This window comes from Nannospalax galili, unplaced genomic scaffold (assembly GCF_000622305.1).
Source record: "Nannospalax galili isolate Female #2095 unplaced genomic scaffold, S.galili_v1.0 scaffold1283, whole genome shotgun sequence".
Lineage (NCBI taxonomy): Eukaryota > Metazoa > Chordata > Mammalia > Rodentia > Spalacidae > Nannospalax > Nannospalax galili.
Window position 1 is genome coordinate 478469 of NW_008349841.1, and position 16440 is coordinate 494908.

Sequence of the window (16440 nt, forward strand, 5' to 3'; positions counted from 1 at the left end):
CAGAACTTCTACATTAAAAAAACAACAAACAAAAAAACTTGAAGCATTCCCATTAAAATTGGAACCAGACAAGAATGTTCACTATCTCCACTCCTTTTCAATATAGTGCTTGAAACTCTTACAAGAGCAGTAAGACAAGAGAAGGAAATTAAAGGAGTATTAATTGAAAAAGAAGAGGACAAATATACTACACCTAAGAGATACCAAAAATTCCACCAGAAAATTCTTAGAACTGATCAACACTTTCAGTAAAGTGGCAGTTTACAAAATTAATCTACAAAAATCAGTAGCTTTTCTATATACCAATAACAAGCAATGAGAGAAAGAATATAGGGAAACCCTCCCATTCACAATAGCCTCAAAAAATAATATAATAAAATAAAATATCTCAGAATAAACCTGACCAAAGACATTCTCTACAATGAAAAACTTAAATCTTTAAAGAAAGAGATTGAGGAAGACACCAGAAGATGGAAGGACCTCCCATGCTCATGGATTGGAAGAATATTGTGAAAATGAACATCCTACCAAAAGCAATCTATAGATTCAATGCAATCCCAATCAAAATCCCCATGACATATTTCAAAGAATTAGAAAAAAAGTTTAAATTCATTTGGAAGCACAAAAGACCCCAGATATCCAGAGCAACCCTGACCACAAAGAGCCAACACTGGGGAGATTACTATACCAGATTTCAAACTATACTACAGAGCTATAGTCATAAAAACAGTATGGTACTGGCATAAAAATAGAAAGATCAATGGAACAAAATTGAAGACCCAAATATGAGTACATGCAATTTTTAGTCACCTGATATTTGACAAAGGTGCCAAGAACACACAATGGAGGAAAAACAGCATCTTCAACAAATGGTGCTGGCAAAACTGGATCTCCACCTGTAGAAGAATGAAACTAGATCCTTATCTTTTACCTTGCACAAAAGTCAACTCCGAATGGATCAAAGACCTCAATGTGAAACTGGAAACTCTGAAACTGTTAGAGAAGAAAACTGGCAGTGACCTACAAGATACAGGTGTAGGAAAGGACTTCCTATATTGGACACCAGCTGCTCAGGAATTAAGGTCAACAATCAACAAATGAGACCTTATTAAACTTAAACAGCAAAAGAAACAAGAAAGTGAAGAGAAAACCCACAGTGCGGGGAAAATTCTTTACCAGTGACAGAGGTTTAACACCCAGAACATATAAAGAACTCAAAAAACAAAGAATTAAGAAACCAAATGACCCAATTAAAAGATGGGCTAAAGAACTAAACAGAGAATTCTCAAAGGAAGAAGTAAAGATGGCTAAGAAACATCTTAAAAAGTGTTCAACATTGTTAGTAATTAGGGAAAGGCAAATCAAAACCATCTTAAGAGTCTACCTTATCCCAGTCAGACTGGCTAATATCAAGAGAACAAATGATACCAAATGCTGGAGAGGATGTGGAGGAAGGGGAATGCTCATTCACTGCTGGTGGGATTGCAAACTTGTCTTGTGCAACCCCTATGGAAAGCAGTGTGGAGAACTCTTAAAAAAATTAAAAATGGGGCTGGAGAGATGGCTCAGCGATTAAGAGCACTGATTGCTCTTGTAGAAGACCTGGGCTTGATTTCCAGCACCTACATGGTGGCTACAAACCGTCCTTAACTCCAGTTCCAGGGGAATCCGAAGCCCTCTTCTGATTTCTGCGGCATTGCATGACATGGGTGCACTCACATACATTCGCACATAAAAAAAAAAAAAAAAAAAAAAAAAGAACCTACCATATGACCCAGAAAAACACTCCTTGGCATATACCCAAAGGACTCATCCTACTGCAGAGATACTTGTAAAACCATGTTTGCTGCTGTTCTTTTCAAATAGCTAAAAGACTGAAGCAACCTAAGTGCCTCTCAACTGATAAGTGGTTAATGAAAATGTGGTTCATTTATACAATGGAGTTCTACTCAGCAGTAAAGAAAGATGAAATAATGAAATTTTCAGGTAAATGGATGGATCTAGAAACTATTACCACTAAGTGAAGTAACACAGACTCAGAAAAGCAAAAGACTCATAGTCTCCCTCATTTGTGGATCCTAGCACCAAATCCTTATAAGTGAATGCATATCCTGATGTAACTGCAGGAACCAGGAAAATGGAAGGGAACCAGGGAGGTAAAGGGAAAGAAGGAATCTGAGAGAAGAATAGTACGAGACAGGAGTCACTAAGGCAGAAATGTGTAAAAAGCAGATGGGGGGGAGGGCTATACAAAGACCTATGGGAATAAAGGGGAAGAAGGAGCTCAAAAGAGATGGGACCATAGCGTACAAAAATAATCAAGGGAGAAATGGGGAAAATGGGGACATTTTAAATAGGAAGGGTGGGGAGGTAGGATAAGACAGGGAGAGAAAGAGAAGACATAAATAGTGCCTAGCTAGTATAAAAAGCCAGAGGGACTCGTATTAGTTTAAAAACCTGCTAAAAAATTACAAATACAATATCCTTACATGAGTCTGTGAGTATTGAAGACTACATAAGAAGTAACATTACCAGACAGGAGAAACTTTCCTTTGAGTTGTTGACTCCCCAAATTACACAGGCTATTGCCATAGTCCTTGATTACCACCCAGAACTTGATGGTAAGACCCTAATGCTGAAGACAGGACATACTTTGGACACAGGATTTGGAGCAACAGAGCTGGAATTGACCTGCAAGCCACCTCCCCTGAAGGCTAGCTCTCATAGCTTTGGAGAGCACTATGCAAGCTGCTAAGGGAGAACATCAATCAATGGTCCAATCCTAGCTTCAAGGCCTAAAAACCACAACAATGACCAGCACAGTGCAGTAGTGGCACTTTTATCTTGGGTAATCAACAGCTACCTAATTGGACTTAAAGCCCACTCAATAGGAGGAAACTCATGCCTGGTACTGTAAACCTAGCCAAATACACATAGCGGGAGAGGTCATAGATCTTAGGGAAAACCCCAAGGTTCTCATATCCTTAAGTAAATGTAATTTCTTACTATGTGCAAAATATGGATCCTTAAACTTACAGACAAGTATTCCAGTCACCACCCATTAAAGTAGCTTCTTCTTCAACAGACAGAGATTTTACAGAGTCTGGTCACACACAGAGATTGTCTATGAATTGCCCAAGCCTAAGTGGCATATCCAGGATGCAACCTCTACACCTAAGACTCACAGAACATAGAACAAGGGATGAAGAGAAACACTAAATTCATCTTCAATTCTCATCAATGAAGCGCGCTCATGCAACAGAGGGCCAAGAACACAAAAGGTCACAGATGGCCAAAGCACAGAGAATAAGAGTCTGCAGAGTGGGGGTCCTTGGACAGGACTCCTATATTAAAATCTACCCACCCAGGGCTCAGGGATCATTGTGGAAGAGGGGTTGGAAAGATTGTAAGAGCCAGGGAAGAAATGCATGACCATACAGACATGGTCCTACAGGTGCCTGGAATCTTCTCATACAAACCTATAGCAACGGTGTCAGCATGCACAAGACCCATGCAAACTTAGGCAGACAAAAACCCAGCACAGAACTGTGGAAATGAACAGCAAGCCCCAATCTTAATTGAAGAATTATTGGCAGCTGATTACTGCTGGATGAGGAAGAGCTGATCTTCTTGAAGGGAGAGACTCTAGATAGGCTGACCAAACCCTGGTGGATGAACTTGCACTGTTTACTGAGCACTGGCAGTTTTTGGAACTTTAGACATGAGAGGAAGTAATAATAAAGTCCCTCTTCCAACAAAGGTTAACTTCCACTGGGGAAAGAGCAGTGATTAATTTAGGTAATACTCCCCTGAACTGCCTTACCACCAGGAATGAACCCCATTTCCTACACAGGAAGACTGTCTCTCACTCTTCTGTTTTTCCACCTTTGGATAAGATCAAAAAAAGAATATATCTCTTTAAGAACTATAAACTGGGGGGCTGGCAGGATGGCTCAGTGGTTAAGAATACTGGTTGCTCTTGCAAAAGACCCAGGTTCGATTCCCAGCACCACATGGCAGCTAACAACTGTCTTAATTCCAGGGGATCCAATGCCTTCTTCTGACCTCTGTGGGCATTGCATGACACGGGTGCACTTACACAATGCAAGAAATACACTCATACACAAAGAATAAAAATAAATAAATAAATTAAAAAAAAAAAAAAGAACCACAAACTGGGACTGGAGAGTGGTTAAAAGTATATACTGTTCTTGCAGAAGACGCATGCTTGGTTCCCAGCACCGATGCTGGGTGGCTCACTTAGGTTACAATTCTAGCTCTGGAAGACATGATCCCCTTTTCTGGCCTCTACTGGCACTGTACTCATGAACACATACACGTATAGACATAATTAAAAATAAAATATTTAAGCTGAGTTTGGTGGTAGATATCCCTGTATTTGGTGGGTGAATCTGTGAGTTGGAGGCCAGTACCTACAAGCCAAGTTCCAGGCCAACCAGGACTACTTAGGGAGATCCTATCTCAAAAATAAGCAAGGCAAGCAAGCAAACCATCCACAAATGTAATTTTTTCAGGTACAAATCATCCTAAAATCTCATAAACCTTTCTGTTTTTTTCTCTCGTCCTGGAGATCGAACCCTGGCCCTTGTGCACACAGGTGTTTCACCATTGACCAATAGCTCATGCCCTTGGCTTCCTGACAGAGAACCTTGCTGTGGAGTCCAGGCTAGACTTGAACTCACAATCCTTCTGCCTCAGCTGAGATTACCATGCTTAGCTAGGTTCCTGTCTTTTAAATTAAAAGTAGTTTTTCTGGACAATTTACAAGGTTATTTAATTTCTGAAAAATTTTGTGTTTAGCACAAATTCTGGTTGTGAAGATCAAGGTTTTCATCTTTTAGTACAGAGGTGGCCCACAGGTCAAAATCAACCTGCTGCCTGTTTTCAAATGGTTTATAAACCAAGGAAGCTTTTTATGATGCTAAAGGCTTAAAGAAACATAAAGATGAACACTGTAACAGAGAACATAGTTGATTTATAAAGTCTAAAACAGTCTCTGGCCCTTTTCAGAAGACTTTGTTGCTACTACCTATTCTAGGAAGTATCCACTTCTGAATTAGGCTAGCACTAAACCCTATACTTACAGGTAGCTCTAGTCCTGAGTCACATCTTCTGGTAACTAGGTGTAGTGGTTTGAATGAGGAATGTGCCCCATAGGCTCAAATATTTGAACACTTTGTCCCCAGCTGCTGGCACTTTTGGGGACAACATGGAGCCTTTAGGAGGTGGAGCCTTGCTGAAGGAACTATGTCACCCGGGTGGGCTTTGAGAGTTTACAGTTTTACCCCACTTCCAGTTTGTTCTCTCTGTTTCCTGTACACGTCTAGAGGTGTGATCTCTCAGCTTTCTGCTCTGGCAGCCTGTGGCCATGCCTCCCCTACCATTATGGACTCTCCCCTTGGAAACATAAGTCAAAATAGACTTCTGTAAGTTGCTTTTGGTCATGGTGTTTTATCACAGCAACAGAAAAGTAACTAAAGGGAAACACTTTGTGATAGCCTGAGACAGACTTCAGAGTTCCGTAGAGAGTACCTCTTTACAAGTTTGTTTTTGTTTTACTTTTTTAAAAGAATTCCCTTTAACTTTTATGTTTCCTCGTTTGATGTTCACAAAGATCTCAAGAAAATGTTTAACTGCTTAGCCTATAAAACAAACCATTTTAAAAAGTCAAGGCATCTCTTTTGGATGCTTTGTCTATCTAAGTACTAAGAAAGCAAAACAAATGTACTAGCCTCTCCCTTGTTCACCTGGCCCCAAACAACAACCACCAAAAAGAAAACAAACCAGAACAAAAAGCAAAGGAAGCAGTGGCTTTCACATTATTTAAGAACTAAAGCAAGCATACACCTAAACCTCAACTGGCAAAGGAAATCTCCAGAGCGAAGCATGTTCAGAACCATCAGTAAGTATTTGTGCCAGACTGAATTGTGTACATGTGTTTGTGTCTGATTACTATCTGCTTCCTATAGTTTTTCTAAATGTAATTTTGTCTCTTAGGTCTTTCGTGTCTCTTATCATTAGATATTAGTGGGATTGAATACTAAACTTCCTGGAAATCTGTTTAAATGAGACTTGACAGTCTGAGTCTTGGCTGAGAGACCTACTCTAATTTTGGAGTAAAGACTTCCTGTCATCCATTTTTATCTTTTCAGGGATTTGGGATTTCATTTCAAATAGGTAAGCCACATAGCAGATGACTGGCACATACTCTGCTTAGAAATGTTACTATAAAACCAAGCATATTTTATTAAGCATTTGTAGAAAACCAGTGGTTAGGAAACTGAAAAGCTAGGAGAAAAATTTCTATGTTTAAAAGTGATGAAGGGTTGGTGAGATGGCTCGGTGGATAAAGGCACTTGCTGCAAAGGCTGGTGACCTGAGTTTGACCATTGGAACTAAGGTAAACATGGAAGGAGAGAAGTGATTTCACAAAGTTGTCCTTTGAACTCAACACCCTTGCTGTGGCACACAGTCCCCCACCCCATTAAATAAAAATTTAAGAAGTGATGTGGAGCAAAAAGTTAATATAAATAAAGTATTTGGAACTAAAATGCAAATATCCCATTTTATTTGTGTGTATTATATAAAGCTCTACTTAAGCTACATTTACTTTAAAACCTTAAAAGAACAATGTCTTCTGTTCTTAAACAAGAACAATAGAAAAGTAACTAGCAAATAACTTTGTAAGACTAATCAGTCCAGGAACTGTGAATTGGTTATTCTAAGAGGAACTGCAAGCAAGACCTAATAAGAAATTTCTCTTTGTTGCAATAAAAAAATAAACATCGATTCAGAAGAAAACATTAGAAGCCATAGGATAAGGTCCTGGAGAAGTTACTTAGGAACAAAAATATAAGGGTTATTAAAGGTAACTACTGCCCTCTAGTGAGCCAGTTATGTAATTGTAGAGGAACCACTAGGCCCCTGTTCCTGCTTCATTCTTTTCAGAATTACTCCAGCACTGTTCTTTTAAGACTTAGAGGAACATATGCAAGACAAACGTATCAACTCTGCAGCTTAAGTGAAATGAGGTGGAAATAGCAACTGCTCTAAAGATAGCTTAAGAACGGAACCTACACCTTTGGAGGCTGAAATCCAACCAGCTGGCACTTAATGGAGATAAACAGTCACTTTCACTCTTGAAAAAAACAAAGCAGAAGAATCAGAGTCACAGAAACCAAACATACCGTAGAAGGACGAGCTGAGAGGATTCAAGGGTAATGCGAATGAGACGGAGCTGGTATATGAATTAGCACTGTGGAGATCAAAGGTATACAAACTGAAGCCTCTTTTTTTGGGGAAAACTTACCAGGATAAGAAAAAGAATGCTATATTCAAACCTGAAGAACTGCTGATAGCCTGACACAGAGAAGACACTGGGAGGCAGGTTTGTTGCTCCAAAGCTGCCACTAAGAAGCAGCACAGAACCCAGCAGAGGGCCAGTGAGCTGCTCAGTGGGCAGGGTGCTTCTGCAATTGCATTTCTGGGACCCACATGGTGGAAGAGAAGAATTTACTCCTCAAGTTGTTCTCTGACCATCATACACGCACTGTGGCATATGTATGCCTACATATACAGGCAGATACACACATACACAAATAAATGAATACACGTTAAAAGAAACTGAAAGATCATTTGGTAGTTTGTGAAAACTTTCAGAAACTATTGGAAAAATGACTGAATTAGCTCATGGGTTGGCAAACTACAGCCTGTGGCGCAATCTGTTGTGTGCTTCTTTGTATGAATAAAGTTTTATAGGATACAGGTCTGGTCATTCACTGATGTACTATTTGACAAGGCAGTTAGTGGATTATAATAAGGAAAAAAAAGTCATCAGAATTCTTTCCCTTTAGGTAGATGTGGTGGCACAGGCCTGTAGTCCTCAAGAGGCTAAGGCAGGAGGATCATGAGTTTTACATCAGTCTAGGCTATCTAGGGTAGACCCTGTCTCAAAAACAAAATCTAACAACACCCCTTAACGAAATTCCTTTCCATACCAGAGCAGTAAAGGGAGTAGAATTATCAAGAGGAAGAAGGTTCCTATTTTCTCCTTTACATGGTTTGGTTCACTCCCTAGAGCCGGCTGAATTTTCTTTGCCAGCTTGTGTAGCAGATATAGCAGCTAACAATCTGACACCTGCTGCCTTCGCTTCCACTCACGGCTCCCTCAGCTAGAGGACAATGTAGGGGAACAGGTATGCAGGCTCCAGCGGTCCCCTGGGAGAACCACAAAAATCAAACCCAGTCACTTCACCAGTTAAGATTTTTTTTCAGCTTACTGTGATTTGTTAGGAAATGGAAGAATCTCTCTTTAGTAAGAGTGAGCAGTAATCTATCCAATCATCATATATGTGGTGTATGACAACACTGCAAGAAAACTGTGGTGATGGGCAGTCTGCATGAGGGAGCACCAGCCACAAGGACTGACCTGTGACAATGAGACTGAGGAGCTAAAGTAGCCACACATGGCTACTAGCTACTACTTTGAACAGAACAGGCAAGAAAGGATATTTTTGTGGCTAAGTCTTTTTTTGGACTTGTTTCAATTTTATGTGTCTGAGAGTTTTGCCTGCATGTAAGTGCACCCGTGTCATGCAGAGCCCACAGAGGCCAGAAGAGGGCATCAAAGCCTTTGGAATTGGAGTTACAGATGATTGTTAGCTGCTATATGGGTGTTGGAAACCAAACTTGGGCCCTCTGAAAGACCCAGTGCTCTTAACTGCTGAGATATCTCTCCAGGCCCTAGAGCTAAATCTTTTAAGGAGATTAAGTAATTTAAAAAAATTATTTATTATTATTTTATGTGTATGAGTGTACTGCCTGCATGTATGTGAGTGCACCCATGTTGTGCAATGCTGTGGAGGTCAGAAGAGGGCTTCAGATTCCCCTGGAATTGGAGTTAAGGACAGTTCATAGCCGCCATGTGGGTGCTGGGAATCGAACCTGGGTCCTCTGCAAGAGCAGTCAGTGCTCTTAACCTCTGAGCCATCTCTCCAGCCCCGAGGAGATTAAGTCATATTTTAAAAAATAAGTGGGCCTACAAGATGGCTCAGCAGGTACAAGTGTTTGTCAGGAATGCCTTACAACCCATGTAGAGATGGAAAGAAAGAATTGATTCTACAAAGTTTTCCTCTGTCCTCCACACATGTACCATGACACTTGAGTGTCTCACCACCACAATAAATAAAATTAAATTTCAAATGAAAGAAAGAACTTTTGTTCTTTTTTTTTTTTTTTTTAAATGTGTATGAGTGTATTGCCTGCATGTATGTGAGTACACCTGTGTCGTGCAATGCCTTGGCAGTCAGAAGAGGGCTTTAGATTCCCCTGGAACTGGAGTTAAGGACGGTTCATAGTCGCCATGTGGATGCTGGGAATCGAATCCGGGTCCTCTGCAAGAGCAGTCAGTGCTCCTAACTGCTGGGCCATCTCTCTAGCTCCAACTTTGTCTTTCTTTTTTTTTTTTTGTCTTTTTTGAGACAGGATCTCCCTGTATCCCCAGCTGTCCTAGAACTCACTATGTAGACCAAGCTGGCCTTGAACTCAAAGAGATCCACCTGCCTCTGTCTCCTGAGTGCTGGGATTAAAGGTGTGCACCACCATAAAAAGTAAGAAATATCTGCCAGAAATAAAGGGGAGTGGGAATGGGTGATGGTGTGAGGAGAAACCCTTCTCAGAGTTTGAAATTAAATATTTCTAGGAAGCTATACAGTTTCTGTATTACAAAACTTTCTGGTTTTAGCTTTATATGATTACTTTTTTTATTGTTTGGTTTGGGGCTAAATAGTATATTAACACTATTTTAGTGAATGTATAAGAATACTGGGCTCTACACTTGATTGTCTCATTGTAGAGCTTTATTTATTGGTCTTCTGGCCCTCCATTTGTTGCCTTACTTTTCTCTCTTAAATATCTGTGTTGCTATCCTTAACCAGAACCCTCACATGTAATTTTACTATTTTCTTGGAAAAACTGTCTGATAGGTTGTGCTGTCTTGTATATGAAACATTCTTTATTCCTGTTCTGTAGATAGGGCTACTATAGGTGTCTCTGATTTCATTTCAGTCATGATTAACATAGGTAGCACTCTTACGCATGGGGAATTACCCATGACACATTTCTACTTCCTGTGTCAGGTGTTTCTCCCATCTGGGGGGCTGCTGATTACATGGATGGCATTCATGGCCCTCTTGACCTATACCCACTTTGGTGACTTATACATGTATCTTCTCAGGGTGAGAGTGAGGAGATCTGAGGGCAGAGGCCACAACCCTCCCCCCACCAAGATTCTGTGATTCAGTTTCATTTTACATCTTACCTACATATCTCAGGACATGCTTTTAACTAAAAACTGAACCAGGAAGGAGACACAAGCCTATAATCTCAACTACTCAGGGGGGTTGGGCAGAAAGATCACAAATGCCAGACTTGCCTATGATACAGACTGAGATCAAGGCCAGTCTTGGCAACTTACTGAGCTCATATCTCAAAATAAAAAATAAAGAAAGCTTGGGCATAAAGCTTAGTGGTATAGTGGTTGCACAAGGCTCTAGGTTCAATCCTCAGTATCACAAAAATAAGCAAGCAAGCAAATAAATAGAGAAAAGATGAGCTGTGCTTTTAAATAAAAGACTTTGCCAAATATGCATAATAAATACTAAAACATTGGTAAAAGCTAAGCAGTTAGAAATCAAGAAACAGACGGCTAGAATATTAGACATTAGTGATTGTTTCAGAATGATTATCTCTTCTGTGGCACTATAATTTTATATAGGAATTTCATGTCAACGAAACAAAATAGAACAAAACAAAGGGGGAAAAATACATAAAAACCTTGATTTTTAAACGAAGTAAGTTCTTAAATTTTCCTGGAAAATCCATGCTGTTGACTGTATGTCACCTGCACCGTATTCTTATACTCACAGGCCAAGGCTGTAGATCAGCTAGTCCCTTTTCTAACTTTTCAACATCTGGGAACTTTGTGGCTCCATCAGCATCTGCCATGAGGATCTTTTCACCTCGAGAACTGAACACCCCCTGTATTTAAAGATTTCAGACAAAAGAAAATTGCTTAGATTTATGGTTAAATTCAGTGACATTTTGGTTCATTCTGTTTTATCTAAGATAGCTGAGTGAAATATTATCAGGTATAATGTGGTGGCAGAAGGAGGCTGAAATTCAATGCTAAGATGGACAGGATGTCCCAAAACGTACCTACTGTCCACTTCATTATTGTAAAAAGCTTTGAGGTTATGTTAATACTTTGGAAATGATTAAGATAATAAAATAGACTTGGATAAATGAAAGGTAATTTGTATCGCTATCAATAAAAAAGCCAAATGCTATCATACCCATTCCACATATCCTGTAATAAGTGCTTACATGGCACCACAGGCAGCTTAAGCCATGCATAAAAGAACATGGGTAGGGACTGGAGACATGGCTCAGCAGTTAAGAGCACTGGCTGCTCCTGCAGAGGACCCAGGTTTGCTTCCCAGCACACACATGCTGGCTAACAACTGTCCATAACTCCAGTTCAGGGAATCTGACCTCCACAGACATTGCACACTTACATACATGGAGGCAAAATACTCATACACATAAAAAAAAATGACTTGGACAAATTGAACAAAAATAACAAATACAAGCTGGGTGTGCTGGGACACATCTGTAATCCCTTACTTAGGAGGAAGAAGCAGGAGGATTTTGAATTTGAAGGCTCATATTCTTGTTGTGAAATGTATCATATGATTTTAGTATCTTTTTTTTTTTTTTTTAATGTTTATGTTTTTAAGGGTCTCCTGGTAGCCCCAGCTGGCCTGGAACTTGCTTTGTAGACCAGGCTGGCCTTAAACTCACAGAGATTCACCTGCCTCTGCCTCCAAAGTGCTGGGATTAAAGGCACCACCAAGCCGGGCAAGATTTTAGTATTCTTTATTATGGTGTTGAAGATATTTTAAATTAGTTGCTGAACAGGGAAAATGGAATGTCACTAAAACTTAGGGCATGTTCAAATATTACTTGATGCCATTTGAGGCATCTGATATTTAGTAAAATTATGCCAATCGATTTTGAATAGGTCTTTAATGCAAATAACAGCTCTACAAACATATACATTATACTGAAATAAATTGCTTATTAACTTAATTTCTATGGGGTATCTGAGTGAATTCATTTTTTTCTTAAGCACATATTTATGGTTTGACACAATAATATACTGCTTTGATAAGCACTTAACTATGACTGTTGATATGACACATGTAAATGTAAAGAGAAGTCTGATTATTGATTTTGTGGTATAACAGGCCAGGCTGTCAGTATGGAGTCCATTCTCCCATCAGCAGATCCACTTCTACTGACCTGTACTATCCCACAAGCCCTCTCCTCTTCTACTATGTCACTACCACAGCCCAAATAAACTAAACATGGAACACTACCACACTGGTTGATCCTGACAAGTTTTCTCAAGTTTTACTCTTGGTAGAGTCTCAGTGCTCCTAGGGAAGTGGGAGGAGGGCAAGAGAGGACTGTAGGGGATGAGTGATCAATGTACATTATATATGTATGAAATTGTATAATGAAACACCTTATTTTGTACAACACATGCTAATCATTTTTTAAAAGAGCAGAAATAAAGAAGTCAAAGCTCTGGCCTAAAATTCACTATCTGTACTCATGTGCCCCTCAGCCTCCTCTCTAAATCAAGCCATGTGCACCTTCTGTGGCAGGCCTTTGTTGTGGCATGCTCTTTCAGATGTGTGCTTTGGTCATGTTTTCCCCCTGCAAAGCTTCCCATGTCTGTAAGGATAATTCCAAAGCCTCCTCTGTTCACTCATTCAGATTTAACCTCTGTAGGCAGTCTGCTTTTCTTACAGGAGGGTGGCACCTACACTGGGCACAAGCTTCTCTTACATCACACCTCTTCAGACAACTGTTTCCCCAACATTGTGAAATCCTTAAGGACAGCATGGACATCCTTTAGCCCCGTATCTCGAATACAGTGTGTTGGCTGAATAAACGGACAAATGGAGGATTAATGATAATAACCATGACATTGCAATCCCCTATTCTCTTTCCACAGAAATGCTGTCCCAAGAGCTCTACTACAGAGCTACACTGCAGCCACAGTCCTCTTCTCATTTCTGTTCTGTGCTCATGTGAGAGTGAGCTTGCTGTTTCTAGTAGGGCTCCCAAATTCCTACTTCTTTGCTGACTGGGTAGCAGTGGACTTCAGAGCTGAACTAACCTGATCCTCCTCTTGGCATTTTTTTTCCTTTTCCTTTTTCTTAAATTAAAAAAAAAAAAATGTTTAAATGATATTTTTATTAATTCTTTGAGAATTTCATACAATGTATTTTGATCATATTCACCCCCATCTCCTCCTGGATCCACCCCCACCTTCTTATCCCAACCCCAAATTTAAATTGTTTTTTGAGATAAGGTGTTGCTATGTAGCCCAGACTGCCTTGGACTTGTGATCCTTCTACTCAGTGCCCTAAGCCTGAGATTATGACACGTACCACGACACCAGCTCTGTTTTGACACAGGGTCTCTCCTGTAGCCCTAGGTAGCCTACAACTTGCTATGTAGACCAGACTAGACTCAATCTCATAGATATCCACTGCCTCTGCCTTCCGAGTGCTGAGATTAAAGGCATGGATCACTATGCCCAGCTTGGACTCTACCTTAAAAAAAATGCTGGTTTAAGATTTATTTCATGTTTATGTATGTGCACCTTGTATGGAGGCCAGAACATCATGGTGGATCCCCTGGAACTACAGTTACAGGTGGTTGTTAGCTGCCATGTAGGTGCTGGAAACTGAACCCAGGTCCTCTGCAAGGGCAGTCAGTGCTCTTAACCACTAAGTCATCTCTCCAGTCTGACTGTACCTTTTAGTAGCTATGTAATTTTGAGTAAGTTATGTTACCTATCCAAGCCTAACGCTTCTCACCTGTATAATCAAAACGACATAAGCATGGAATATTGTGGGATTGCATCCCATAATTATTTCAGGTTAATTTACTTTCCAGCTCAACATAAGTAGCCAGAAAGCAGAACCAGTGTTTAGCATCACTGAAGCCCAGGCTCGAGTGACATCTCAGTTGTGAGGTTGCTACTTTTCCCGTGGCTACCGCAGCTGATTTCCCACCTGAGAACCACACAACACAGGTCTCAAAGCTTCTTTCTTTTGAAAGGAACCTTGACTTTGTCAAGAATAAAAATAGTAGAAAAAAAAAATTCTTAGCAGGCATGGTGACGCAACCCCAGCACTTGAGAGGCTGAAGCAGAGGACTGCTATGAGCTCCAGGTCAGCCTGGGCTTCAGAGTAAGACTCTGTCTCAAACACACAGCAACCAAAAAAACCCCCTCAAAAATAAAAAACCAGGTGATGCATGCCTTTTATCTCAGCACTCAGAAGGCACACGTGTGCAGATCTCTGTGAGACTGTGGCCAGCCTGGTCTACACAGTGTATTCCAGGCAAGCTGGAGTGACAGGAGACCCTGTCTCAAAAAGACAAAAATAAATAAATAAAAAGAAACCAAAAAAGAAAGAATAAACAATTTTCAGCCTTGGTAAGAAATCGGGATGGATCTTTCCTGGGTGGTTCCCACAGCCTGCAGGGCCTTGACTCCCCCAGCCTCATTCACCCTCCCAGCTCCCCTCCTAGTCTGGGTACTGCCCCATTTCTTGTCTTGGAACTACAGACTCCTGGACTGACCTCTAGGCCAAGAATCCCCACTGGGGGATTCTTTGCATACAGACCAACCCAATCCCTCCCTGCAGGCCCCAGGGAACCTCTGGGCCTGGTCCCACCCTCACCTCCCTTCGCTTTCCTGGGCTGCAGAGCCTCCCTTGTCCTGGTGCCAGCACCTTTCCTGGGTAAGTCCAGCAGCGCCCACCCCGCCTTGACTCCCCCAGCCTCATTCACCCTCCCAATTACCCTGCCCTGTCTCTCCTCTTAACCTGGATACTGGCCCATTTCCTGTCTTGGTAGCCCAACACTGGGGCTGACCTCTCTTCTCAGAACCATCACTGCTTCCTGATCCTTTGCATCCAGACCAACCTACTTCCTCCCTGCAGTCCCCAGGAGCCCTCTGGGCCCAGTCCCGCCCCCACATACCTTTGCTTCCCTGGGTAGCTCAGCCACCAGCTTTCTGGTGCTAGCATCTTTCCTGGGTGGGTCCCACAGCCTGCTGCACCTTGACTCCCTCAGCCTCATTCACCCTCCCAACTCCCCTCCTACCCTGGGTTCTGGCCCATTTCTTGTCTTGGCACCCCAGACCCCTGGACTGACCTCATGGCTCAGAATCCCCACTGCTTCCTGATCCTTTACATTCAGACTAACCCAGTTCCTCCTAGTAGTTCTCAGGAGACCTCAGGGCCTCTTCCCGTCCCCACCTCCCTTTGCATCCCTGGGTGGCACAGCCACCAGCTTGCTGAGACCAGCATCTTTCCTAGGCCCTACTCCCAGGTCAGCCTAGCCCCCAAATTCCTGAGGGCAGCATCTTTTCTGGAGGGATCCAGACCTTAGGAGAAAACCTGAGAGCATCTGATCCTCATCTGACTTGGGCCTCTGTGGGAACTCCTAAAGATGAAAGCAATTAGGCCACTCCAATATAAAATCAAAAGAGAGAACCTGAAGCCTAGACCAACCAGCTTTTCATGCCCAACAAGTAAACCACAAAGCACACAAAGTTTACAAAAAGAAGCAGACCTAAACTCAACAAAGGAAGGCTTGAGTCTCACACAAGAATCAGAAACTACAAAAGAAATTCACATGTCAAAATCACAGAGAAAAAAGTAATAACATGAAAAACCACAATAATATATCTCCACCAAGTACCAATAGTCCTCTAGAAGAGTACATTGAGAGCCCCCTTGACATAACACAGGACATGAAATGCAAAAGAACAATTATAAACATGATAAAAGAATTCAGTGAATTTAAAGAACACACAAAGAAATCAAAGAACTGAAAGAAGATAGGGATAAACTTCTGAATGAATTCAGAAGAGTTAGAAATATTGAAGAATACTCAGGCTGAAATGAAGAAGGAAGTGAAACACTCAGCCAATTAGAAACGACAGGAGAAAGCCTCACCAATAGGATGAATGAAATGGAAAACAGAGTATGAAGACTAGAAGATAAAGTGGACGAATTAGGCCACTCAAGCAAAAATTATGAAAAATTTAAGAAATCACAAGAATGGAAAATGCAGGAATTGTGTGACACCAAAAAAGACCAAACTTACGAATCATAGGCATACAGGAAGGAGAAGAATCTCAAGATAATGGCATGGACCAGATCTTCAACAGAATCAATGAAGAAAATTTTCTAAAATTAAAGAAAGACATGTCCATACAAATACAAGAAGCATATAGAACACCAAACAGGCAGGACCAGAAAAGAAACTCTC

The 16440-nt window shown here is 41.1% G+C and overlaps 1 protein-coding gene across 2 annotated transcripts in view; it reads right to left on the minus strand.

Moving 5' to 3' along the window:
* Alg5 (ALG5 dolichyl-phosphate beta-glucosyltransferase) overlaps nucleotides 1-16440 on the minus strand; it is a 71410-nt gene that overhangs the window by 32933 nt on the left and 22037 nt on the right. For both annotated transcript variants that reach the window (XM_029570424.1, XM_008847124.2), the window contains one exon: nucleotides 10945-11058. In XM_029570424.1, coding sequence (XP_029426284.1) covers nucleotides 10945-11058 — 114 coding nt within the window. The remainder of the gene's footprint in view (nucleotides 1-10944; nucleotides 11059-16440) is intronic.